We start from the raw sequence: 25,731 nt of genomic DNA on the forward strand, positions 1-25,731 counted from the left end.
GTAAACACATAGCCTGATGTAGACTTACTATTGTCCCTATCTGATTGGAAATCTGAATCCGTGTAACCCACAGGGAGCAAATCGTCTGCTTGATAAACTAGCATATAATCTCTAGTTCTTCTCAGGTACTTTAATATATGCTTTACAACAGTTTAATGTCCTTGTCCAGGGTTACTCTGATATCTGCTAACCATGCCCACGACAAAACAGATATCTGGTCTCGTACACAGCATTGCATACATTAGGCTTCCCACAGCCGAAGCATAAGGAACTGCCTTCATGTCCTCTGTCTCCTTTGATGTCTTTGGAGACATCTCTTTGGATAAAGCTACTCCATGCCTAAAAGGTAAGAAACCTTTCTTGGAGTTCTGCATGCTAAAACGAGCAAGGATTGTATCTATATATGAAGCTTGAAATAGGCACAACATCCTTTTCTTGCGATCCCTTATGACTTTGATCCCAAGAATGTGTGCACATTCTCCTAAGTCCTTCATATCAAATTGTTTGGACAACCATACCCTTACGTCTGATAATACCTTGACATTGTTGCCAATTAACAAAATATCATCTACGTATAGTACAAGAAATACCACCACGTTTCCGTTACACTTCTTATATACACAAGACTCATCCGGACTTTGAATAAATCCATATGACTGGATTACTTCATTAAACCGGATGTTCCAAGATCTTGAAGCTTGCTTTAGTCCATAAATGGACCGATTGAGCTTACACACTAGATGCTCTTTGCCTTTTTCAATGAACCCTTCTGGTTGCTTCATATGGATGTTTTCTTCAAGACTTCCATTAAGGAAAGCTGTCTTGACATCCATTTGCCAAATCTCATAATCCATATGAGCAGCAATGGATAAGAGTATCCGGATAGACTTAAGCATGGCTACCGGTGAAAAGGTTTCCTCATAATCGATTCCCTCTTTCTGAGTGTACCCTTTCGCAACAAGCCTAGCTTTGAAGGTTTCTACCTTCCCGTCTGTCCCTCTTTTCCTTTGTAGATCCACTTGCATCCAACGGCTTTTACACCATCGGTGGTTCTACATGCTCCCAAACCTTATTAGAGTACATGGACTCTATTTCGAATTCATTGCCTTTTGCCAAGATCGCATCTATATCTTGGAGTGCTTCGTCATATGACGGATCGGGTTCATGTTTACCCGGATCAAGTCCAAGACTCTCCCAAAACATGAATCTTTCAGTGCCTCACAACCCTCCCACTACGACGAGGCATCTGTGGTTGTGTATTATGTGTGACACGTGTTGCGTCTCTTGTGGTACTTCATCTTGTCCTGTTTAAAGTAGACATATCCTCTCTAAGTTCTTCTAAAACAACTTTACTATCGGGCTTGTGATCCATTATATAGTCTTCTTCTAAAAGCGGGCATTGGTGCTAACAATGACCTTACGGTCTTTAGGACTATAAAATAAACCACCTTTTGTTCCTTTGGGATATCCTACAAACACGCGAACTTCTGTACGAGATTCTAACTTATCAACATCTGGTTTCAGCTGGACTACCCCAAATCTGAATATGTCTTAGACCGGGTTTTCGCCCATTCCACAATTCTATGGGAGTAGAAGAAACTGATTTAGAAGGTACTAAGTTCGGAGCGATATCTTCTGTTTCGAGCATATCCCCAAAACAAATTTGGTAATTCAATAACTCATCATTGATCTAACCATCTTCATAAGAGTCCTATTCCTTCGTTACGCCACACCATTCTATTGGGGTGTTCCAGGTGGAACAATTGGGATTGAATCCGACCTTCGATAAGTAATTCCTAAACTCTCCTAAGAGGTATTCGCCACCACGATCGAGTAGTGTCTTGATACTTTTACCTAGTCGTTTCTCCACATCACCTTGTATTCTTTGAACTTATCAAAGCACTCGGACTTCGGCGCATTAGGTAAATGTATCCATATCTTGAATAATCGTCCATGAAAGAGACAAAATATTCAAAACCTCCTCTTGCCAGACAGACATAGGACCACACAAATCCGAGTGAACCAATTCTAACACTTCTTTGGCTCTATACCCCTTGGCCTTGAGCGGCCTCTTGGTCATTTTACCTTCTAAGCAAGATTCACAAGTTGGAAAATTTTCCAACTCTAATGAACTCAGAAGTCCATCGGCTATAAGCCTCTGAATCCTACTTAAATTAATATGACCAAGTCTTAGATGCCAAAGATATGCTTGGTTCATTTCTGAAGGTTCTTTTCTCTTATTAGAATTAGAAGATGAGTTATAAATTTCCATGTTTTGCTTTGTGGAAGAAATTGGATTTAAAGTATACAAATTGCCAACTAATGCACCAGAACAGATAATCACTTTATTTCTTTTAATAACTACATCGTTACTAAAAGAAACTGAATATCCATCTAAAAACAGTTTAGAAACTGAAATTAAATTCTTTCTAAAACTGGGTACATAAAGACAATTTCTTAAAACCAAATTCCTATTTCTACTAAAAGATAAGTAGACGTCTCCCACTGCAACAGCTGCCACCTTAGTAGCATTGCCCATGTAGACGGTAATTTCTCCTTCAGATAGTCGTCGGGTTTCCTGGAACCCCTGCAAGGAATTGCAGACATGATCGGTGGCTCCCGTATCTACACACCAGGTGCTGGTAGATAACACCGCTAAACATGTTTCAACAACTAGAGTATGAGATATACCTTTATTTTGGTTCCTACGAGGACGGTCCGCCTTCAATGTCCTGCCTGCTTACAGATGAAGCACTTGCCCTTCGTCTTCATTCGCTTTAAATCCCGTACTCGAGATTTATTCACTTTCTTTGCTGAACCACTTGTTTCTTCTTCTTCTTTCCTTTCGGTTTAGAAGTAGAACCGTTTCGAGATAGTGAATTTGAGCATTGTGACGAAATAATCCTTCTGCTGTTACGTCAGTAGTTCCGCTAATGAATAAACCCTCTTATTCATATTATAGTTCGGGGAACCGCTCAAAACTTCTAGGTAGCGTTTGAGGATCATATCGATCTGGGTTTCCCATCAATTTCTCCTCCAAGGATCAGTATCTCGTTCGGATAAGCCATCATCTTTAGGATATGATCCCTTACGAGTACCCTCTGCATGGTGGTGTCATTATCTTTCTCATGGCTTCTTGCCTAGAAGCCCTATCCCGATGACCAAAGAGTTCCTTGAGATTGTTCATAATATCATAGGCTGTTGGTAAATCTTGATGTTGCAATACATTTGACATTAAATGTAACACCGCGCCATCTCATCTGCTTTTACCCATTTCCTATGATATTCAATCTCCTCTTGGGTAGATTCACCAGTAGGTGCATCAGGGCACTGCTCAGTCAGTACATATTTATAGCTTTCAGCAGTAAGAACAATGTCCAGGTTTCTTTTCCAATCTATGTAGTTTGGTCCAGTAAGTCTATTCTGTTGAAGTATGATGGACAGTGGGTTGAAAGACATCCTAAGAATCACAAATAACTTTTGGTCAGAACTCTAAATTTAGAATAATATTGATTCCTCAAACAATACTATTTTAAATTAACCAACACCTCATCACACCGTGAATTTTGTATGCCACGTTAGTGTGGACGTATACAAATTCAACATTTGTAAAAGGAGGGTTTTAACCCATTAATTTTATTATCTTGTCAACCTAACTTTTTGACAAATAAAATTAATAGTTGGTATTATTTGGTCACACAAATAATAATAGTGACTCCGTTGGGGAGGATACTATTAGATGTGTCTAAGTGTATACCATTACTTGACACTAAGTCCATTAATAAGATTATGCCCCTTCCGTTGGGGAAGATCACACGCTCTTAATTAATTTCCTATAGTCATCCAAAAATGGAAGTCTGTTCTAGTGATCCACAAACAAGCTCATCCGTTATGGAGGAAGGCACTCAGAGCCAACGCGCAAGCTTGTTTGCATCACTTACAAACCAGTAATGGAGACCATGGGATTTATTTAAAAATCCCTCTCCCACTTAGTTATTTATAAATGAGGAATTTTAACTATACTAGCCTACTAAACTTGTAAACTAACATGCACACACAGCATAATATAAAAGCAATAAATAGAAAATCTAATTTTCAACTATTATGGCTTTTATCTTTAATTGTCCTCCGTGTGTTGTCATCCGAAGCTGCTGCCATATTTGGCCACCGCCACCGGGTCTAACTGTCGCATCCATCTTGCTCCGAGTTCCGCTGCGCCTCTGGTCCTTAGAAGGTTCCACGCTTTGCAAGATTCAATCCGCGACATAAATAGAATTTTACATTTTGATCCTATATTCCATAAAAGGAATGTACATGTATCTAGATCAAAAATAAAATCCTAATAAAACTAAATCCACTTCTGTATTTTAATACAATCATGCACACACATATAAATTGCCCTTGACATGTCCAAGGGTCCAATCACACACATAATTAACTAAAAGACATAATAGTTGGATCCTGCATCCACAAAATTAGCACATCCTACTATTATCCTGCCTAAATTATGTATGACATGTGCATAATTAAACTAAATACCAAATACACATAGGCAAAACCCTAGCTCTGATACCAATTGTTGGTTGCTACTCGGAAAACCTATAGGTTCCACTGTACAAAAATTTTGTACAAAGGTCTGAACCTTTTCCTAGCTACCATGTGTTCTTTTAAATTAAATTTTGGATCGCCTGCGGAACTTATCACGTTTGATCCAAAACTTAATCTATTTGTTCTTTTAGGTTTTGACTTGGATCTCCTGCGGAACTTAACACGTTCGACCCAAGTCTCCTTAAGTTATTAATTCCATTAAATATTAATTTCCATAAAAGGTTCCTAGTACTGACGTGGCGAGGCACATGGCCTTCTTGGATATGGGAGCAACCACCACCGACTAGACAAAACCTTTAATAGAAAGCTAATATTTAATTTCCTAAAATAACTTTAGGTTAACCAAAGAGAACAATCAAATCACAAGGAAAAGAAAGAAACAAAAGAACACAACTTCAAAAAACATATTCGAAATACTAGAACGTAAGCCTCTTGTATTTGGTATTATTTCCATAAATAACTAGCATGATGCGGAAATAGAAATTACTAGTTATACCTTGTAGAAAAAACCTCTTGATCTTCTACCGTATTCCTCTTCTAACCTCGGACGTTGTGTGGGCAACGATCTTCCAAGATGAGAAACCACCAACCACCTTCTTCTCCTCCAAGCAAGGTTCGGCCACAAAGAAAAGCTTTACCAAGGAGAAAACCAAAATACTAACCAAGCTCCAAGAGATGCTAGCTTTCTCTCCTTCTTCTTCTTCTTCTCCGAGTAGTATCCGCCACCACAAGAACTCCAAGGAGAGGGAGGTTCGGCCACCACAAGAGGAAGAGAAGGAGATGATGGCCGGCCACACCAAGGAACAAAAGAGGAGAGAATAATAGATGTTGTATCTTGTGAAGGCACCTCACCCCTTCTTTTATATTCCTTGGCCTAGGTAAATTAGGAAATTTAATTACAATAAATTTTCCTTAATTTCCTTGACATGATTTAATGGAGAAAAATAAAATAATATTTCCCCAATTAAACAATGATGGCCGGCCAAAACAATAGGAAGCAAATTGGACAAGTTTCAATCAACAATTAAAACTTTCCTTATTTGTTTCCGGAAATTTTAAAAAATAAAATTTCTCTTTAAAATCTCTTCATGGTTAATAAAAGGAAATATCTATAATTTTAATTTTATTAACATGTGAATAATTTTAAAGAGAAAATAAAACATCTCTCCAATCTACAAATAAGGAAAGAGATCTAATCTTTTTCTTTAATCTTTTGTAAATCTTTTACAAGAGAGATATTTTAATTTTAATTCTCTTTTAAATTAAATCTTCCACATAATAATAAATATTAAAATTAAATTTTCTTTTTAATTAATTATGGCCGGCCCTACTAGCTTGGGTTCAAGCTAGGGCAACCCAAGCTTAGGCCGGCCCTAGCTTGGTTCCCAAGCTAGCTTGACCGGCTCCCTTTAGGTGGGTATAGAAGGTGGGTATATGTGGGTATAGTACTCTATAAATAAGAGGCTACGATAGGGACCGAGAGGAGGAATTGGTTTTGGTCTCCCGATAAAATTAAGCATCCCATGTTCGCCCCGAACACACAACCTAATTTTATCAATGATAATTCATTCCACTAGAGAACTATCATTGAACTACCGCACCAATCCCAAATTACATTTTTGGGCTCCTTCTTATTATGAGTGTGTTAGTCTCCCTGTGTTTAAGATATCGAATGTCCACTAATTAAGTGAGTTACTGACAACTCATTTAATTAATATCTAAGTCCAAGAGTAGTACCACTCAACCTTATTATCATGTCGGACTAAGTCCACCTGCAGGGTTTAACATGACAATCTTTATGAGCTCCTCTTGAGGACATTATCAACCTAGTATCACTAGGACACAGTTTCCTTCTATAATCAACAACACACACTATGAGTGATACCATTTCCCAATTTATCGGGTTTATTGATTCATCGAACTAAATCTCACCCATTGATAAATTAAAGAAATAAATATCAAACATATGTGCTTGTTATTATATTAGGATTAAGAGCACACACTTCCATAATAACTGAGGTCTTTGTTCCTTTATAAAGTCAGTATAAAAGGAACGACCTCAAATGGTCCTACTCAATACACTCTGAGTGTACTAGTGTAATTATATAGTCAAGATAAACTAATACCTAATTACACTACGACCTTCTAATGGTTTGTTCCTTTCCATTCTGGTCGTGAGCTACTGTTTATAATTTATAAGGTACTGATAACATCATCTTCTGTATGTGACACCACATACTATGTTATCTACAATATAAATTAAATGAACAACTACAAACAAATGTAGATAATTAGACCAAATGTGATTCTTTATTCATAATGAATGTTTACAAAGCTTAGCCTTTCAGTATACACTCCAACAACTGCAACAAGCTTGGAGGCAAAAACATCAGTGCCGAATGGAAGTAAAAAAGAAACAAAAGTTGAGAATTACCCCGGTGGCTTGTTGTATATGGCTGTTGTCGAGCAACCCTGGGGGCATCAAAGCAACGCGCGTTCGAGCGTCCTCCCAGACCTTCGCCAGGGGTCCCCGAATGGTTATTTGGTGTTTGGGGCTCGCCTGCCGATCGGTCGCCTGCAGATTTTCCTCCGTCGGTAGATGGAGTATGACCTTGATAATCCTGCGCCCGCCCGGCGTGGATTGAGCAGACGCTGAAGGGGCAGAGGACTGGCCGATCGGATCGGAGCGGATAAGAGATCGCCTGATTTTTCGCTGAGCGGGAGGGAGTGAGCTAAGGGGCTGGGCAGCGATGGGGTCAGAAGGCCAATCGCCTTGAGAAGGGGTCCGGTCGGAAGATAGCGCTTCCACCGTCACAGGAGCCAACGGAGGGGGGACGTCCGTCTGCTCGGACACACGCACAGCTGAGGTGGGCGAGCGGGTTGGTGTGCCCGTTCGACGTCGTTTGAGTCCAGACAACGGAAGTTTATCACCAGAAGACCCGACTTCCTCGACCTGAATGGCCGGTTGAGTACCTGACGAAGCGGTCTCTCCTGCCGCCTCGGTAGTGGCGGTCCGAGCGGTAGACGCATCGCCCACCGTCTGCACCTCTTCGCACTCACCTTCATGAGAACTGATTGGAGCGATGGCGAGTTTCTCCGCCTCCTTCGCTGTAGCTGCCTCTATCTCGGCAGCCTTGAGTTTCATCATGCCGAGCACCACCGACTTCATCATAGTGGTAGTTGCAAGAAAGAAAGAAGAAATCAGTTAGACCCAAAGAAAAATGGAGAAAATTATTTCTTACCAGGGCCGCCCAGAAGCCTCGTTCGGGTCGGACTTAAGCCGAACATATACATCATTCCTTCCGTGAGCAGCTTATGGATATCCAGCTTCAGCCCGGCCAGCAGGTTGGCTACGTGGAGGTAGGCGGGCTCGGTCCTATACCGCTTCAGGTCAGGCTGGGTAGGTAGAGCGGTCTGCCATCGGGTCCGGAAGGGAGGTGGTTCGGGGAATCGCAAGAAGAAGAAGTAATCCTTCCAATACTTATTGGAGGATGACATGTTATCAAAGAAGAAGAGGCCGATCCGAGACTGAAACAAAAAGGTACCTATCTCGGACTGCTTCGGATAATAAAAGTAATGGAAAACTTGAGGCTTTAGAGGAATGTTGTGCACTCGGAAAAGCACAACTATGTCGCACAGCAGCCGAAAGGAGTTAGGGACAAGTTGGGCGAGTGGAATGCGAAAGTAGTTGCAGACTTCTATCATGAACGGGTGGATGGGAAAGCGAAGGCCCGCTACGAATTGGTCTCGGAAAAAGGTGACAGTGTCGGTCGGCGGGTCGTGGGGTCGGGTGGACGGCTCGACTAAAACTATCTCATGGTTAGGGGAAAGATTGAAAGCACCTATCGGGCTAGCGGCGTCACCCGAGTCGAACCGACTCTCCATGTTGTGGTACCAAAGGCCGGGAGAAGAGTCAGAGGAACTGGCCATGACCGGAGAACGAAAAGCTTGGTGGTTTCGCCGAGGGATCAACGGGAAAAGGCCGACAGGAGTAGAAACAGCGAACAGGAAGGACAGCCAAAGCAAACGACAAAGGAGGACGATGAAGGAACTTACGGGATAGTGAAACGTAGGGGAGAAAAGCGTGCCGAGAGTTCACCGTAACGGCAGAGGAGAAGGTTGCCGGAGCACTGGGCGTGAGGGAGGTCGCCCAAGCACGAAGGTAGCAGCAATGGAGCAGAAGTCGGCCTCGGGGTTTTATAAAGATCGAGCTCGACCAACCGTAGCCGTCCGATCTAGGTCACGGGGATCAAAGCTTGCATCCGGCCGTGGAATTCAAACTGCCACATGTCTCATCGTGGCAGACGCTCTCGCCGTACGATGACGGCGACGACGCCACGTGGCACCAGGTTACAGGGTGATATTTAATGGAGGCCATTACTAGGCGTGGGCGCGTGCTCGGTTTTAATGACGGGGATTTGCACGAATTCTGAGGAGATTTCGATGACGACAACTTTGACCACAAGCAGACCCTAACATGGAGCGATAAGATTAACAAGTACCGGTGCACTCCTTGCCGAGCGGCCAACGAAGGTTCGGCCGAGCGAATCGCCCAAGCCCACCTGAATCATTTCATCATCACTGCCGAGCGGCCGACAAAGCACTAAACCAATTTATCTAGTCAGTTGGACTTACAACCTCCTTCAACTAGACTTGAAGGGGAGACATGTGATCCAGGGGTAAAGTGGGACCCGGATGGTAGAGGAGCCAATGACACGTAGGGGTCAGAGTCAGCACGACCAACATCTCGGGCTCAGCCGGGTGGCCAACGTACTGCCCGGGCGGCAGCGCGACAGCCTAGCTCAACGCTGGGTTTCCGACGCTTAGGGGCCGAGCGGAGTCCCCACTCGGCTGGACGGTGGACACTGCTCGACTACGTGTGGTGAGGCGAAAGCAGGATGAAGCACTAGGGGACGAGCGGGCCTCCCACTCGGCTCGGTCACTCCCTCAGCAGTATGGGGGCGCAGCCGAGCGGACCCCCCACTCAGTCTTGTAGACGACAAGATGAGCAGGAGGGAATATCTTCCTCGGGGCAAGCGTCACCGACAAGCGACATAGTTGGCGGCATGGTCAGGCAGAGAATCGTACGGTGGAAGCCTCCACTATCACGTCAGGGATATGCCCGGTCTGTTAAGGTATGACGTCAGACACACTTTTCTGACACACTCATTACATGTATGCTTTGAGAAGCGTGCACATCTCGATAAGCGTGCACGCGTCTTCAGGGAGCCCTATATAAGGACCCTCAGAGTTCAACGGAGGTATAGGCGACTCATCACTGTAACTACAGTTCTCGTCATTCTACTTCAATTTCTTACTGCCGGAGGCTTACTTGAGCATCGGAGGGCCGTTGCCGGGAACCCCTTCCCGACTCGGTTTTGTGCTTCCAGGTTCCCACCGAAGGTCTATGTCACTCACAGGGTTACGCGGAGTCAACGAGAGCATCACGTCCCCAGCGACTGTCGACTCAGTACTCACACAACATCAGATACATTTGTTGATGTGACCAGAATGATTGGTTACTTAGGAATAATTTATTATCTAAATAAAATAAGATTAAACAATATAACCTTAATAACCTTTTGTTCAATAACTAAAATTATCAACTATTACCCCAACTAAATGCACTCTTAACAGTTATACGCTTTTGCTCCTTTGCATATCATTAGGTTAACTCTGAGAAAAGTGGCCAATAATTCTTGATCCATTCTAAATGCCAATAAGGATTTTAATTTTTTAAAGTTATTATAAACATTGACACACAAACTAATTCAGATTTTTGTTTCTTTTATGGTGATAGTTTTAATATTTTTGGATGATCGATTTTCTAACAGTAATCTAACCTCTTAATGTTGAATTCTCATCCTCTAATATGTTTTATCTAATTTTTATTTTCTAAAAATTTCTTAAGTATTCAAATTATTTAACCTTTTAAAACTATAAATATACATATATATTTTAAACTAAAAGTATTAAATTTCGTACCTTTTAAAATTATTATTCTTTAAATTTAATGCTCCCGTGCAAAACATGCTTCTAATGTAATTTAAAATTGAATGTAAAAAATTATAAAATTTTCTTATGATATAATACTATTGTAAAAAAATTATGATAATTTTAATTAGTCTCATTAATTATTTTTGTGATGATCGATTTAGTTTCATGAAAATTTTCCATTGATTATCAGGATAAATCGAAAAGCACACGTGATAATCAACTCAGAAGTCCAACATCCTTTGAGTGTGACCCTCATTTGAGGACATAATACTAGTAGAAATAATGACAAAGGATTATACATAATTAATTGTCTAAAATTAATGAATAATCTCAATCGTTAACTAGGGTGGTAAATAAATTAAATAGTTATTAGTAAATTTAATATTTAGTTTGATAAGAATTTATTGTATTCATTATGGTAAAAAGGTGAATACGCTCGTCCTTAGCGCTCCCGCCAATTCGTCCCAAGGCTAACACGAAGGAAGTAAATCACGGACGGCTACTAACTTTTGAAATAATGACTAACATATAAAAAAAAATATTTATCTCGGCAACTTGATCCATATGAGAGGACGAATTTATTGTATTCATATTCAATATGGACAACGTAAATTAAATAAATAACTTCAACATTTATGCTCAATTTATGAATGTTCATTAATAAAAATTATAAACTATTATAAATAATATTCATGGATAATATAATGATTTTTTTTATGAATCATATATTCAATAATAAAATAGTTATCAAACTTATAAATAAATAAAAATTAATCTAAATAAATAAATAATTTCAAATTTAAATTCATTAACTAATTAAATAAGTTAAAAAAATAAAAAACAAATAAATTTAAATTAAAAATTGATAATATCGGAAAAAAATAAACTCAAATCAAGCTCGAATTAAAATCAAACTAAAAAAAGGTAAATATTTAATAATTTGATTCATTTTGGAATGACTGGGTTCAATTTTAAGAAATATAAATTGAAACTCATTTAAACTATAATGCTCATTAATTTTGAAAATTTTATAATTGTAAAAATTTAAAATTTTAATTTGACTTGGACTGATATAATCAGCCCGACCGACCAGTGTCTCGCGACAAGGTATATATTGCAATCCCTAGACAATGGCATTCAGTTCAGCACTCGCCGCTGTCGTTCTCGTCCTTGTCGGGCCGCCTTCTTACCTTTCTCTTACGACTCCATCGATCGCTGCTTCAAAACCCTAATGTGAGGACTCAGCCATTGCTGGAGCATTAGGTTTAGTGTACCGATGTCTCTGTCGATTTTGAAGCGAATGACTTGTTCCTGTCTTTGCTGCAGTTTCTTTCTGTTTTTTTTTTTTTGCTGGTTCTGGAGGCGGAGGAGAATGGCCGGGGCCGCTCCTGGGCAATTGAATCTCGGCGAGTCTCCCTCGTGGGGGTCGCGAAGCGTCGATTGCTTCGAGAAATTGGAGCAGATCGGTGAAGGCACGTATGGGTGAGTTCAAAAGTCCCCCTAAAATCATCGCCTTTCGCTTAGTATCTCATCTTTGGTAATTGTCGCAATGAGATGTGCTGGTGAGGGCGAGACTGTGCTCTCTCTCTCTTTCCTTTTTTTAACTCCAGTTGAGAATCGAAGTAGAACACTCATTAGCTAAATGAACCATTCCCCTTTCTTAACAGTTATAAACAATTTTTCACCTTGTGCCATTGTGTTTACCTTTCTTTTTAAGAAACAAATTGATCTATGCTCTTTGTATTTCACATGAATACCTGAAAGGAGAACAACAATTGATGCTTTCACTGAAACTGTACATTTGTGTATTCAGATAAAAGAGATGTTACTCCCTTACTTTATTCCACTATAGGGGCAAATTGCCAAATTTTGATTCTTGGTCCATAGTATATCTTTTGAATCTTCCCAATTGTATTTTGATGTTATATATATAGCAAATAGATAACACTCTAACTATCGCATAACAACTTGACTCCACTTTACTGAATGGCCAGTGTTCTGATACCATTTGTTGGGATTTAAGGAATTCACATATCTCCACAATGATATGATATTGTCCACTTTGGGCCTAAACTCTCATGGTTTTGTTTTTGGGCTCTACCCAAAATGCCTCATGCCAATAGAGATATCTTACATCCCTTTAAATCCATGATTTTTTCCATATCTTTCCAATGTGTATATATATGTTAATTGATCACATTTTAAAAATCAAGAAGCGTGGTTCTCAAAATCTACCTGTCTTGTGTTGTACTTGGATTGCTGTAATTTGTTTTGAAGCTTAGGTTTTGTACATTCTTATGTCATTGCAGTCAAGTGTACATGGCACGAGAGACCAAAACTGGGGAGATAGTAGCACTGAAGAAAATTAGAATGGACAATGAAAGAGAAGGGGTATGGTTTATTGAGTTGTTCTTTCTGGAACTCCTATAACCGATACATTATAACATTTTCTGTCTAGATCTAGGATTCATAAGTTAATCCATTAATTTGTCCTTTCAGTTCCCCATAACAGCGATACGGGAAATCAAGATTCTAAAGAAACTTCATCATCAAAATGTGATTCAGCTCAAAGAGATTGTAACCTCTCCAGGTTTTACTCTTATCATTTCCCTCTTGGTTTGTTTCATATCAGTTAGTTCATCTAACAACTTGATAATGTAAACATTGGCTACAATTTTCAGGTCCTGAGAAGGATGAGCAAGGGGAGCCAGGTAAATCTGATTCACATTGAGGGGTGCCTGAATTATTTACTTAATTTGCCTTTTCTTGGTAATTTGGTATTTATCTTTCTCTTTAACAGAGTTGCTAACTCTTTTAGTCTCTTGTACTCCAGATGGTAACAAGTACAAAGGGAGCATCTATATGGTTTTTGAATACATGGACCATGATTTAACTGGCCTATCAGATCGTCCTGGGATGAGATTTTCAGTACCTCAAATTAAGGTAAAGATTTAGTATACATCTAATACTGATAACGTACTTGTTTTTACATTCGTCAAATTTTTTTGTCTTACATCTTACTAGTGCTATATGAGGCAGCTGCTCACAGGTCTGCATTATTGTCATGTCAATCAAGTACTCCACCGTGACATTAAAGGTACTTCAATACTCTAAAATTTGTTGTAGAATCATCCTTATTATTGAATCCTTACCATATATTTTCTATACTGGACCAGGATCGAATCTTTTAATTGATAATGAAGGAAATTTAAAACTTGCTGATTTTGGTCTTGCACGATCATTCTCAAGTGATCATAATGGCAATCTTACAAACCGTGTCATTACTTTGTGGTATAGGTAAGACCTGAATTCTGCTGTATGGTAATATAAATGTGAGATTCCTTTTGCATATAACTTGTGTTTTGTACAGAAAAGATGCATTACCTCTCGTTGTCAGTTTTTAACTCATATCAATTCTTGGTGGCAGACCTCCAGAGTTGCTTCTTGGTGCTACCAAGTATGGTCCTGCTGTTGATATGTGGTCTGTTGGTTGTATATTTGCTGAGCTTCTTCATGGAAAACCAATCTTGCCTGGAAAGAATGAGGTACTACTGATTTGAGTAAGCTTTTTATGATTTTTGTGGTTTAGCATATTTTTTTTTTAATATAAAATTTAATTTCAAGTTAGCATTCACCAGCAAATACTACTAATTGCCTGATTGCATATCTATGACGAGAGATATTTTTCCAATACTTAGGGAACAACTAATAGGTGCTTTGATACTCATGGTTTTGAATTTTCTTAGATCATTCGCTAGTTCTTCTAAAATTATTAGCATGTAATAATAAATTCATATGCCTCTTCCACATAGAGGAATCAAATTCTGAACTACAAATCTAGTTAATGTATAAAAATTGAATTACTTGATTTGAACATTGTTAGTAATATAACCTTGCCTTGGGAGCCTAATGGAGGAAAGATCCATTTAGCAAGCACAAATTGTTGTGGTTGGGACAAACACAAGTTGATTCTGAGAGATCTAAAGAGCAGCTTCTTCATGATGGAGGTGTCAGTTGACTATGTCAACTCGTTAACTGTTGTATAGACAGACAATGGATATCTCATCCTGGTTTCACTGTAGCAATACTTTTGATGATTATCTTTTAATTAAAAAAATTGTGTAGAATTTGGACTGATGTTTTTGGTAGGAGTTAAATAATTTTCTAACCTCATTTTTACATGTATGCCCAAAATTTGTTATACCAAAATCTTGATGATAAATCGTCTTGTTGTATTGATACCTTTTTTTCTCACATCAACAAATTGCATGTGTTGGTTTTACCTTTTCAGGGTCTACAAACTAAACCTTATCTTTCTATTAAACACTATGCAACACAGATTGTTAGTAATAACCATACACTTTATCACTTTGATCAATAGCTAGAAGATTATTTGATCTCCCTCTCACTGTCACATCTTCAAATTTTAATTGATTTGAGTTATCTATAAAATTTGTTGGTCATCTTTGAACATATGTCCATACCATGTCAATTTATTTTATCTTATTGAATTTTATTTTCTCTAGTAACCCCAAACGTTCATCTTTGCATTGTAATCTTTAGTACACTATCTTTGTGTGTGTCTAGTCTTCTAACTAGCCAACACTATGATGCATTAATATGTTGATAATACCACATTCTTGTAATTTTATTTAGCATAAAGAATAGATAATAATCACATTAGACTCCAAAAATTTATTTATTTCAAGCACACTCTATCTTGTTAATGATTTCTTTATCAATATCTTGTTGTATGTCCTTGTCGAGCAATATATCCAAGATATCTAGCAACTGTTGAAATTTCCAATCCAGTTAACTTAATTCTTCCCTGCCTCTATATGATCAACATGAACTTGAATCTTTTTGTGCCTTGCAATTCAGAATTATTATCCATTCTTTTTATTGTTTCTGTATGTGTTGGAATTAGTCTTAGGATTCACCATTTGCCATGAACTAGGATTTGGATTTGCACCTGGAATTTCACATTGGGACGTGCTGTAGCATGATGTCAAAAGGAGATTGGTTCCCTTGATCTAGTCTCACTTTAAAATTGGTGGGCTACTGATGGCAATTCATAAGAGGCATAACTGGGTCTAGTAGTCTACTACCAAGTACCAACAACATGGATGTAATTTTTGGCCATATGATTCAGCTTATTGAGTCCAACTATCAATTTTTCAGGGGCCTGGTTGTGATAATGGAGCATTTAATATTTCCAGGTGCCAGATTTTTGGTCATGACATTTTTTTCCTTGAGAATGGAGACAGCTTAAAACTCATTAGGATAATGCAATCTTATTTTTTTTCTTAATCTTGGAAACACAGGTTTGATGAAACTGGGTAAGGATTTCCAATGTCGCAATTGTCAATGATGGAATTCCCAATGAACAGTTGAGATGGTTAACTTTTCAGTAAAAACAATAGATTTAGGTAGTAAAATTTTGGTTCTTGGCATCTTTGTGCTGTGAATCTAGACAATTTTATTAGTTTTTATTTTCATTTATTTATAGAAGCAGATGGGAACCCTCTCCCTCTTTGGTGTTTGCAATGCAGTTGATCTTGTTATGGTTCTTTCGGAATCTAAATGTTAATGTTCATGGTTACTTCCAACTGTGAGGACAGTAGTTTATTAGACTCAAAATGCCAAAGATTAATTTGTATCTTCCGAAGAGTGTTTCTGTAATGTTATTCTCAGTTCCACTCAGTTATATAATTGAAGTGCCATATTGTTGATGGTTTTATACTGCTTTTATGATTGAATAGAATCAATTGTTGATATCAAGATTAGCTTTGTGAATCACAGTTGATATAAGAAATTTAATTTATAAAAAACTATTTGCTTAGAGATTTTTCAATTAACAAATTTCTCTTCCAAGATACCTCTGTTTTCTTATTAGAAAATGATGTGGCGTTGCTAATGGAGATACTATCTCTGCAGCCAGAGCAACTCTCCAAGATATTTGAACTTTGTGGAACTCCTGATGAACTTAACTGGCCTGGCGTTTCCAAGATGCCTTGGTACAACAATTTCAAGTCTTCTCGTCCAATAAAGAGACGGGTCAGGGAGACATTTAAGCAGTAAGTAGTCCTACTTCTAGCAGCTGATATGGTGACCTTGTCCAAATTTTATACTGCCATGGACTGTTACAATTTTGGTAAAGCTTTGCAATTCTACAGTTTCGATCGTCATGCCTTGGAATTGCTTGAGAAGATGCTAACCCTCGATCCATCTCAGGTAACTAATAATTTCTTTTGCATATCTCAAATTTAAAGATAACTCTCAATTCCAAATATTCTCGTTACCACTATCATGGACAGCGATTTAAATATAGTTCATGAATTACTATATATAGTTTCACACTAGGGCAATATGCCTCCCATGATTTAACTGCCAATAATATGTTCCTACAGTTGCTTTTGTGCTTCCTTGAGATTGTTGATGAAGTTTATTCTCTGATCGAACACATCTGTGAGAATAACTTGTTGATCTAATAATCAAAAAGAAAATAGGGCTACATTATTTTGTATTTTAGTTTTCATATGCATTTCTTACAGTTTAGCAAATTTCTCGTTTGATTTGCAGAGGATATCAGCAAAGGACGCACTTGATGCCGAGTATTTCTGGACTGATCCTCTACCTTGTGACCCAAGAAGGTATATTTTGCATTTAGCGATCAACTTCCTCAAACTGGTCATCCAAAATTTCCACTTTTTTTTTTTTGTTGTCTCAATTCAATGCATTCTGTATAAATCCTGTCAGCATATTTACTCAGTTTGACTTTATGTCATCCTGATGATACAGCTTGCCAAAATACGAATCTTCACATGAATTTCAGACCAAGAAGAAGCGTCAGCAGCAAAGACAGCAGGAGGAAACTGCAAAAAGGCAGAAACTACAGCATCCACAGCCACACGCTCGCCTGCCACCCATCCAGCAACCTGGTCAACTACACCCCCCGATACGGCCTGGTCCAAACCAGCCCACCCACAATGCCCCGCCACATATGGCTGCTGGGCCAAGCCACCATTACGGCAAGCCTCGGGGACCCCCCGGAGGTCCCAACAGGTATCCTCAAGGTGGCAACCCAAGTAGTGGATATAACCCTAATCGAGGAGGCCAAAGCGGAGGCTATAATAGTGGTTCGTATCCCCCACAAGTACGTGGACCACCACCTTATGCCGGGAGCAGTATGCCTGGATCTGCTGGCCCTCGCAGTGGGTCTGGCGGTGGGTATGGAGTCAACGCGCCTAATTTTTCACAAGGTGGAGGTCCGCCTTATGGTGCTTCGGCCGGAGGTAGAGGCGGTGCTAACCTGATGAGCGGTAATCGCAATCAACAGCATTATGGCGGATGGCAGTAGCCAAAATTGTGTGCAATAGATGTACTGATGTTAACATGGGAATGAGGTGTGATCATCTTTGCAACATTCTTAGAAGCTTAAAATTGTTGTCTGACATCAACTTTTGAGTATGGTGGTGTTACACGTTGAAAATGATAAAAATGCTTAAGATAACAGGCTTTGGTTATCGAACTGCCTTGACGTATCAAGTAAGTTAGCATATCTCGATGATCCAGTATTTCAATACATAAAGAGAAAGTCAAGATAAATCAACCTGATTTAGCTAAAACATGAATCTGCAGTTACAGATCAACCAAAAGAACTAAATGATGATCTTCTTCGACCGTAATTATCAAAGAGGAAGTAGAGACAAATCAGACTGATGTAACTGGCTGCTCCAGCATCTCACACTCAAAATTAGTGTGCTCCAACATTGGACCCAGACTCACCAGCCTTGGCACCATCACATTGTTCCTAAATGCACAAACCAGAGGATCATCCCACTGCAACAGCGAGCCAGTGATATTAGAACGCACCGTCAACGGAAAAATACGTGCCCATCTCTCTCGGCTGTAATCTTGCAGTGCTTCGTCCACCGCCGAGTGTCGGCCACTCCTGATGGCAGTTGCTAACTTCTTGACGAGAACCACAGAGTCTTCTAAAGCGCAGCAAGCACCCTGGCCGAGGTTGGGTGTCATGGGATGCCATGCGTCTCCCACCACCACCACCCCATTTGATGAGGCTGAGGGGGTGAGAATGGGCCATAGCCACCGGTCGACCAGCGGAGTCTTGATGACCACATCTTCTGACGTGTTCTGTATGACATCAAGTAGTTCTTCGGGCCAGCTTCTTACAAGGTTGAGAGCTTCTTGTTTCAGAACAGATGGGTCTTTGATCTTTGGCCCTGTTTTGTGAGAATGTATCATTCATATGGATAAACATTAAAAGTATGAACTTGATCCAAGAAGCATGATGATAAATATTAAGCAATAGGAAAGAAGTATTATTTGAACATTGCAGCATATATTAAGAGCATAGAAAGAAAGGATGGTGACTCTTCGACAATGCTACTAACTCGATCATCTAGTATAGTGCTGCCTCGTACTATCGACAAGCAAAGCTACATAAAATCTGCACAAACAGATTGTGTAGCTTCCAAAATAGTTAACCATACAGAACAATTTAAGAGTGGAACATCAAAAAGATGATCTTTAAGAAGCAAACCTGGGGATACACTGTTCCAGCAAATAAACCAATAAACTTTTGTGGAAGATATTGGAAGGAAACCGGCTCGAATCCCCCTTCCATAGATGTAGTTCACTTTTGCTTTGTGGGAATGACCTTCAGGATATACAGCAAGGCCACGGAAAGCACAATGTCCAACATATTTGGGTTCTGAAAATCCCATCCATTTGGCTACTGGTGAGCGGACTCCATCACAACCTATAACTATCTGTTAAACAATGTCAGATTCAAGATGAAGTAATTCAATTCTCAACTTGAATTCTCTGACGAGACATGCTTAAAATTCTACTGGTTGCCTAGACATCACCAAAAATTCAAACAGAACAGTTCCTATAGAAAGAGCAATATCGCTTGAAATTCTACATGGAACGGCAAGTTCATGGCGATGTTTTTGTTTCTAAACTGTGAGATACATTTTCACCAGGACATGTTAATGGCAGGGAATGTAATTGCTTGTAGAAATCTTGTGGAAAACTCATTTGCACATTAGAAAGCATGAATAAGAACTTCTTTAATTAGAACATAATCCATGCCAATAGACTAACTTTTAAGATATAGCATTCCATAAACTTGAAATGCAGAAATCTTCTACTTAAAAAAATCTTCTGTCCATTTACCTTGGCACGTATGCTGTCACCATCCTCAAGTTCCAGTAGTGACCCATGGCTTCCATCTTTTCTGATAGACTTCAATCTGGATGAGAAAGATACTGTGTTCGGTGGCAATGGGCTAGCTAGAGTCTCAAGAAGCACCCTCCTCTCAACTGCACGAGCTTCCTGCCTGCAACAGCTGTCAGCACTTCCCGTAACGAATTCAACAAATTAGGCTACAGAAGCAATATTGTCACCCTGGCGCTTCCTCTTCCAAGACAAACGAGCGAAGCTCCCTTCCATCATCGGCTCTCATCACCAGCCTGCAAGGAGCTGACACCGTGAACGAGTTCAGACGCAAAATAAAAAAAAAAATGAAATCAAAGCAAATGCCCCCGAAAGTGGTCGTCTTTATAGTTCGAAACGCACCCTTGGATCTGCAGGAACTGGCCGCGGAGCTCATCCGCGACGCCGATGGAATCCAAGACGCGCCATCCGTTCTTGAAGAGCGTCAGCGAGGTGCCACCCGCCCGAAGCGAATCCCCTTGCTCCAGCACCACGGATCGGATCCCGAGCCTGCGCTAGGGTTCGGGAAATATCGCAACCTCGGCAACATCGACACCACAAAAGAGAAGCGGAAGGGAGGGAAGAACCTGCGGAGAGAAAGAGCGGTTGCGAGCCCAGCGATTCCGGCGCCGACGATGACGATCTCCTCCTCACGCGGGTCAGCGACTGATGCAACGGCCGGAAAGACGGTCCGACGACGAGACGTCGATGTTGCATCCCGGCGACGACTGAGGGGGAAAGAGGAGGGAGGAAGGCGAAGGAGAGAGCAAGAGGATGCGGCAGCGGATGCCATGGGAGGTGTGCGGTGGTGTGTGTCACCGCCATGGATGTGGTGGTGAAGAGTATAGTAGCGGAGTCGACTTGTGTTTGCGCCACATATAAATAAGAGGCGGAGAAAGAGTCAATCTTTCACATCGAATTCCTCTGTCTTCTTCCTCCTCGATCCAGTCCGCAAGCCTGAAGAATCGACCATCACATATGCAGTCTGCAAGCTCATGCAAGATTTCGCGGAACACAAACTTGTCCTTCTTTCTCGCTTAACTCGCAAACAAACAATGTTTCGAAAGATCTTGAACATTTTCAGATGAACCCAGTCCAATGGCCTCCCATAGCTGAAACAACTGATTTTGTTCGAAAGGGTAATTCATGTGAGGCTAGATGCGTCTTCCCCATTCCCACCGGGCCGGCGATGCTGATCAACGCAGGCGACTCCTTTGATTCTCCTTCTGCTCTGTGAAGTAGCGTCGCCTTCTCCACATCTCGGCCTTTCATCTCTCCAAAGGTAGATCCACACTTTATCGCAGAAAGGTCTGGATTTGTCAGTCCCTTTGAAAAACCCTAATCTCCTGGAGGAGGCAATCGGCTCCGTCGATGACCTCCGGCGACTTTTTCATCGCTTTCTTAAAGGGCGGGCCTTTTTGCAGCAAATGATGCAGCGCCGTCGCCTCCTTTGTTCGTCGCTCGGCAATGCAGTAAAACTCAAGTCGACGAGCACGTCCTCCGCCATAGCAAGATTTTGGCTTCTGGCGTCGCGACACCTTCCGCCTGCGCTGGACGATTACTGTCTTGGAATATGAATAGCATATAAGGGAGAATTTTGGTAAGATTCGAACATCAAATTTCATGCCTCATGCACTAATTACTAGATTACCATGATAATAATTATGATGTTGTATTATTGTATTAACCTACCTTCTCTATGTCTTGACTATTACATTAATAGTTAATAGACATTTTGAATATTATATTTTTTTCTTAAAAAAAAATCTATATAAAAAATACAAACAATGCTTCATTATTAATTAATTATTAGTCTCACTCATATAATTAATTTTAACAAAAAAAATAAATTTATTCTTAAATTACAAATCTGAAATCTCCATTCGTGTTTTTTTATTTAATTATTTAATTTTTTAATTTTATAAATCTCTTTAAAAAAAAAATCTTGCATTGCATGCTAGACAAACAAAATTGACCCAATATGAAAAATTGAACCTTAAAATTACCCATAAGATTGAGATAAAATTAATAAACCTAAGGAAAAAAACACCTTGTAGTTAAAAAAATATTATCTCACCAAAATAATGAGAGCTGCTTTCCCACCCCCCTCTTACACACAAACCCCCTCCACCTCTTCTCTCTCTCCCTGCCAAAAGACGCATGTAGCTTTCTCTTTATTTTTTTTTATTTCATTTAATTCTCATTTAATTTTAATTTTTTTTATTAATTTTATTTAAAAATAACTCTCATACAATTATATTTTTAATTTTATTTAATTTTTTAATTAATTTAATTAATTATTTTTTATCAATACTTTATTTTTCAATTTTATATAAATTTTATTTAGTTTTTTATTAATTTAATTTATTATTTTTTTCATAATACTTATATTTTTTCAATTGATTTTTTAAAATTTTATTTTTTTATTAATTTTTTTAATCAATTTTTTATCAATTTTATTTTTTTCAATAATTTTTTTACATGTTTATAATCTTTTATTTATTTTTAGTTTATATTTAAAATTAAAAAAATACTACCAATTAATAATGAATACATTCATAACTTAGAAATAAACATATTTTTTTTCAAATGAAGAGTACATGTAATAATAAAAAAAACATAAAAACATATAAAAATAGAAATCCTAAAAATTGATTAAAGAAATAAAACTAAATAAATATTAAAAAATTAAAAAAATAATAAATAAAATTAATTAAAAATAAAACTAAATAAAATTAAAAAAATATAAGTATTAATGAAAAAATAATAAACAAAATGAATTAAAAAATAAAATTAAATAAAATTAAAAATATATATAAGTATTAATGACAAATAATAAATAAAATTGATTAAAAATTTAAACTAAATAAAAATTTTGAAATATATAAACTAAATAAAAATTTTAAAATATATAAGTATGAATGAAAAAAATTAAAAATAAAATTAATTTTAAAAATAAAACTAAATAAAACTAAACTAAAGAAAAATTTAAAAATATATAAGTATGAATAAAAAAATTAAAAATTAAAATTAATTAAAAATTAAAAATATATAAGTATGAATTAAAAAATTAAAAATAAAATTAAAAAATAAAAAAAAAAAAAAAAAAAGATAGAGGGTAGAATGACTACCTGACAACTTTGCTCGGACTGTCCTTTGGGAACAAAAGGAACACGAAACGATCAATCCGTACTGTACTTTTCACATATGGAACGTGAATATTCCAAGTGAAAAAGTAAATAACACATTATATTGTCCGTACGAATGATGTATGAGAGTGATGGGCAAAACCATTTTCTACCTAAGTAATGAACCTATATATTTGAAATTATCAAATGCAGTAGGTTTCAATTGTTCTTCCCACTTAATTTGCATTCATTTACCATAAATATAGTGGAATTAATTACTGATGTGGGCATTGCTGTTAGTGAAGCGAGAAATCATAGCACTTTTAAATTTATCCTAATTACAGATGAAAAGAATGAATAAAACTTTACCGGACTGTTCAATTCTAAAATTTTCGCATTTAACTAAACAAGTATTAAAGACACGGGATTAATACGATCAAAATAGAACAAGAGAGAAGTCATCAATCCATTATATAAATGAAAGATTTATATCAATTGACAACAAGTTTTAACAATGGGACTTAAAGATGAAGTCAAATGATTATTGAATATACTTCAATAAGAAAATCAAGTAATAAATACGTGACCTTCCTCCAAGAACTTACAGGTACAAATACAAAACAAGAAATGTGATAAAAGTGAAAATAATTAACTTATAAAATTTGTCATTATGGTCCTTAGATTACTTGCCTAATGCACAAATCATTCACATCAATCATGGAACAAAACTCTTCTTGAAAGAATGCTCAAATTAAAATTATATAGTTTGTATGCTCCAACTAGGCAAACACGAATATCCGTCCTGCTAGTAAATACCAATATTCTAAATGCTTGTAAATACCAAGAGAGTGTGCAATATTTGATTAACAACAATTCTTTGTATATTCCATTTACTAAATAAGTACCCAAATAATTCATTACATAATAAATAACTAATATTTTTTCCACACAACCATTTAAGTTGCACATGTAGATAGATTTTAAGCTATTTTTCATGTGATGAATTGGCACTTTTCAACAGTAGTAGCACAATGTCTGTGTGTGTCACACCATTAACATAACCTTAATGAGTATCAACTGCTATGATGAAATTTGTGGCAGCTTGGCTAAAAACAATACCATTTAAAATTGAGTACTAAATAATATGATGAAATTGTTTACAACTAATAGTTAAAAGCAATGCCATTTTGAAACACAACTAAAGAAAATAAAGTTTTTGAAACATTACTTGTAGATAGATTCTATTATGCATAGATTAAAAGCTTGCGTTAAAGGGAGGCTAGATAGGGCAAATAAGAAACAAATAGTCGTGCAAGTAGTGATAATATATAACGAAGTGCACAATTTAACTTCATGTGCATCAGTAGCCTGAATAATATGGCACTTGCTACCTTTTCAATCATTTTAGTTAGTGCTTATATGTTATAGCAATACATGCATATGTGATCATCATGATATTTAAACCAATATCAAAATGTACTTGAAGACATCATGTGTTTGTGTGTTACATCTTTGATGATAGTTAGAATTGATAGAAATGACGCAGACCCCCTCCTACCCAAAAGACTATGCTCTATATATTGCATCTTGGGTTATGGTGTCACGGTAAGATATTTAGATTGTCATCCAAATATTCACAGTTCGATCTTCAGCTATGATATATTTGTAGGAATTTTTTCTTCAAATGTGGTGCGTAATCAAAGAATGTTGGACTTATGGATTACCCGCTACACGCACTTCTCAATTTACCCTGATGATTGATAAAAAAATTTCATAGGATCAAATCAGTAAAATTAACCTGGCATTATCATCCATTTCTAGTAATAATTATCATCCACAACTATTACATCATTTTAAAAGCAATGCATTGATGAGAATACTAATTTCTCTTAAGCAAACAGGAATATAATAATTAGAAATTGATTAATTACTAGAAATGGAAGATTATAAACACTATGGATCTCTTTTATTCCCTATTGAATTGTATTAAAATCTTCAGTAATTTAGTAGAATGGTTATCTTAGTTTTTTCCCTCCATACAGTCATTTATTGTTCGTGATTGAAGGTGGAGTTACATATATACATTCTGGAGTTGACAAGAAACTTCAACACATCACAACGATCCATAACACACACACCAAAAAAAACGCAGATAATACTACAAGGAAACTGATTTTTAATGACCGGATTAGCGAAGCAATTTAAATTGCATTGCTAAATTAACAACCAAATTAAGTGACAAAATTAATTTCTGTCATTAATTATCGATCGAATTAATATTCGGTCACTAATTTAGATCACTAAATATTTTTTCCAGCATTATTCAATCATTAATTTAGCAACAAAAATTATTTCTGCTATTATTTTAGCGATGGAAATTAACTTCTATCACTAAAATAACAACATAATATTTTTCCATCAATGAAATATTTTTTTCGTCGCTAATTTAACTACTTTTTCTTGCACTCGATCACTTTTCCAATTCCTTCTTCACCCATCTCCTATTTTGGATCTCTTATTCCAATCTCCAACTCCAGTAAGCTTCTCCCACCTCTCCCCTTACCTCCAATCACTTCCCCATTGGTAGGTCTCAGTGAGGTCGATTAGGAGGGATGGTTAATAGCCCTGCCAATTAGATTAACAATTTCTTTTGCTTTCTTTCTTAGTAAGGATATATTATTAGTTTAAACAAAATAAATAACATAAAGAAAGAATAAGAGATAAGAAGTTTTACTTAGTTATAATCAGGATGATTGTT

The 25,731-nt window shown here is 37.8% G+C and overlaps 2 protein-coding genes across 4 annotated transcripts in view; one reads left to right on the forward strand and one right to left on the reverse strand.

The window, feature by feature from the left end:
- Nucleotides 1–11,704: 11,704 nt before the first annotated feature.
- Nucleotides 11,705–18,075, forward strand: LOC122052555 (cyclin-dependent kinase C-2-like). Its single transcript, XM_042614132.1, has 13 exons — nucleotides 11,705–11,838; nucleotides 11,932–12,087; nucleotides 12,915–12,996; nucleotides 13,105–13,195; nucleotides 13,287–13,316; nucleotides 13,439–13,548; nucleotides 13,630–13,702; nucleotides 13,782–13,902; nucleotides 14,033–14,150; nucleotides 16,543–16,682; nucleotides 16,782–16,839; nucleotides 17,188–17,258; nucleotides 17,407–18,075. Exons 2-13 carry the CDS (start codon nucleotides 11,978–11,980, stop codon nucleotides 17,963–17,965), a joined length of 1,563 nt encoding a protein of 520 aa, XP_042470066.1. The 5' UTR covers nucleotides 11,705–11,838; nucleotides 11,932–11,977; the 3' UTR covers nucleotides 17,966–18,075.
- Nucleotides 18,076–18,209: 134 nt separating this feature from the next.
- Nucleotides 18,210–25,731, reverse strand: part of LOC122052556 (monooxygenase 3-like) — a 43,202-nt gene continuing 35,680 nt past the window's right edge. For 2 of the 3 annotated variants that reach the window (XM_042614133.1, XM_042614134.1), the window contains 6 exons: nucleotides 20,433–21,406; nucleotides 20,209–20,355; nucleotides 20,037–20,102; nucleotides 19,807–19,969; nucleotides 19,169–19,397; nucleotides 18,210–18,848 (listed from right to left, as the gene is read on the reverse strand). In XM_042614133.1, coding sequence (XP_042470067.1) covers nucleotides 18,319–18,848; nucleotides 19,169–19,397; nucleotides 19,807–19,969; nucleotides 20,037–20,102; nucleotides 20,209–20,355; nucleotides 20,433–20,638 — 1,341 coding nt within the window. In that variant the 5' untranslated portion in view covers nucleotides 20,639–21,406 and the 3' untranslated portion in view covers nucleotides 18,210–18,318. Of the gene's footprint in view, nucleotides 18,849–19,168; nucleotides 19,398–19,806; nucleotides 19,970–20,036; nucleotides 20,113–20,208; nucleotides 20,356–20,432; nucleotides 21,407–25,731 lie in introns of those variants that run through there. The other variant, XM_042614135.1, reaches the window with a different exon arrangement.

This window comes from Zingiber officinale, chromosome 3A (genome assembly GCF_018446385.1).
Source record: "Zingiber officinale cultivar Zhangliang chromosome 3A, Zo_v1.1, whole genome shotgun sequence".
Classification (NCBI taxonomy): Eukaryota; Viridiplantae; Streptophyta; class Magnoliopsida; order Zingiberales; family Zingiberaceae; genus Zingiber; species Zingiber officinale.

Excerpts from the sequence above, each read along its gene's own strand:
- LOC122052555 (XM_042614132.1), top strand. The coding sequence starts at position 11,978 with ATGGCCGGGGCCGCTCCTGGGCAATTGAATCTCGGCGAGTCTCCCTCG. Across the intron at positions 13,549-13,629 it reads TTTCAGTACCTCAAATTAAG|TGCTATATGAGGCAGCTGCT; the intron begins GTAAAGATTTAG and ends ACATCTTACTAG. Across the intron at positions 14,151-16,542 it reads TCTTGCCTGGAAAGAATGAG|CCAGAGCAACTCTCCAAGAT; the intron begins GTACTACTGATT and ends CTATCTCTGCAG.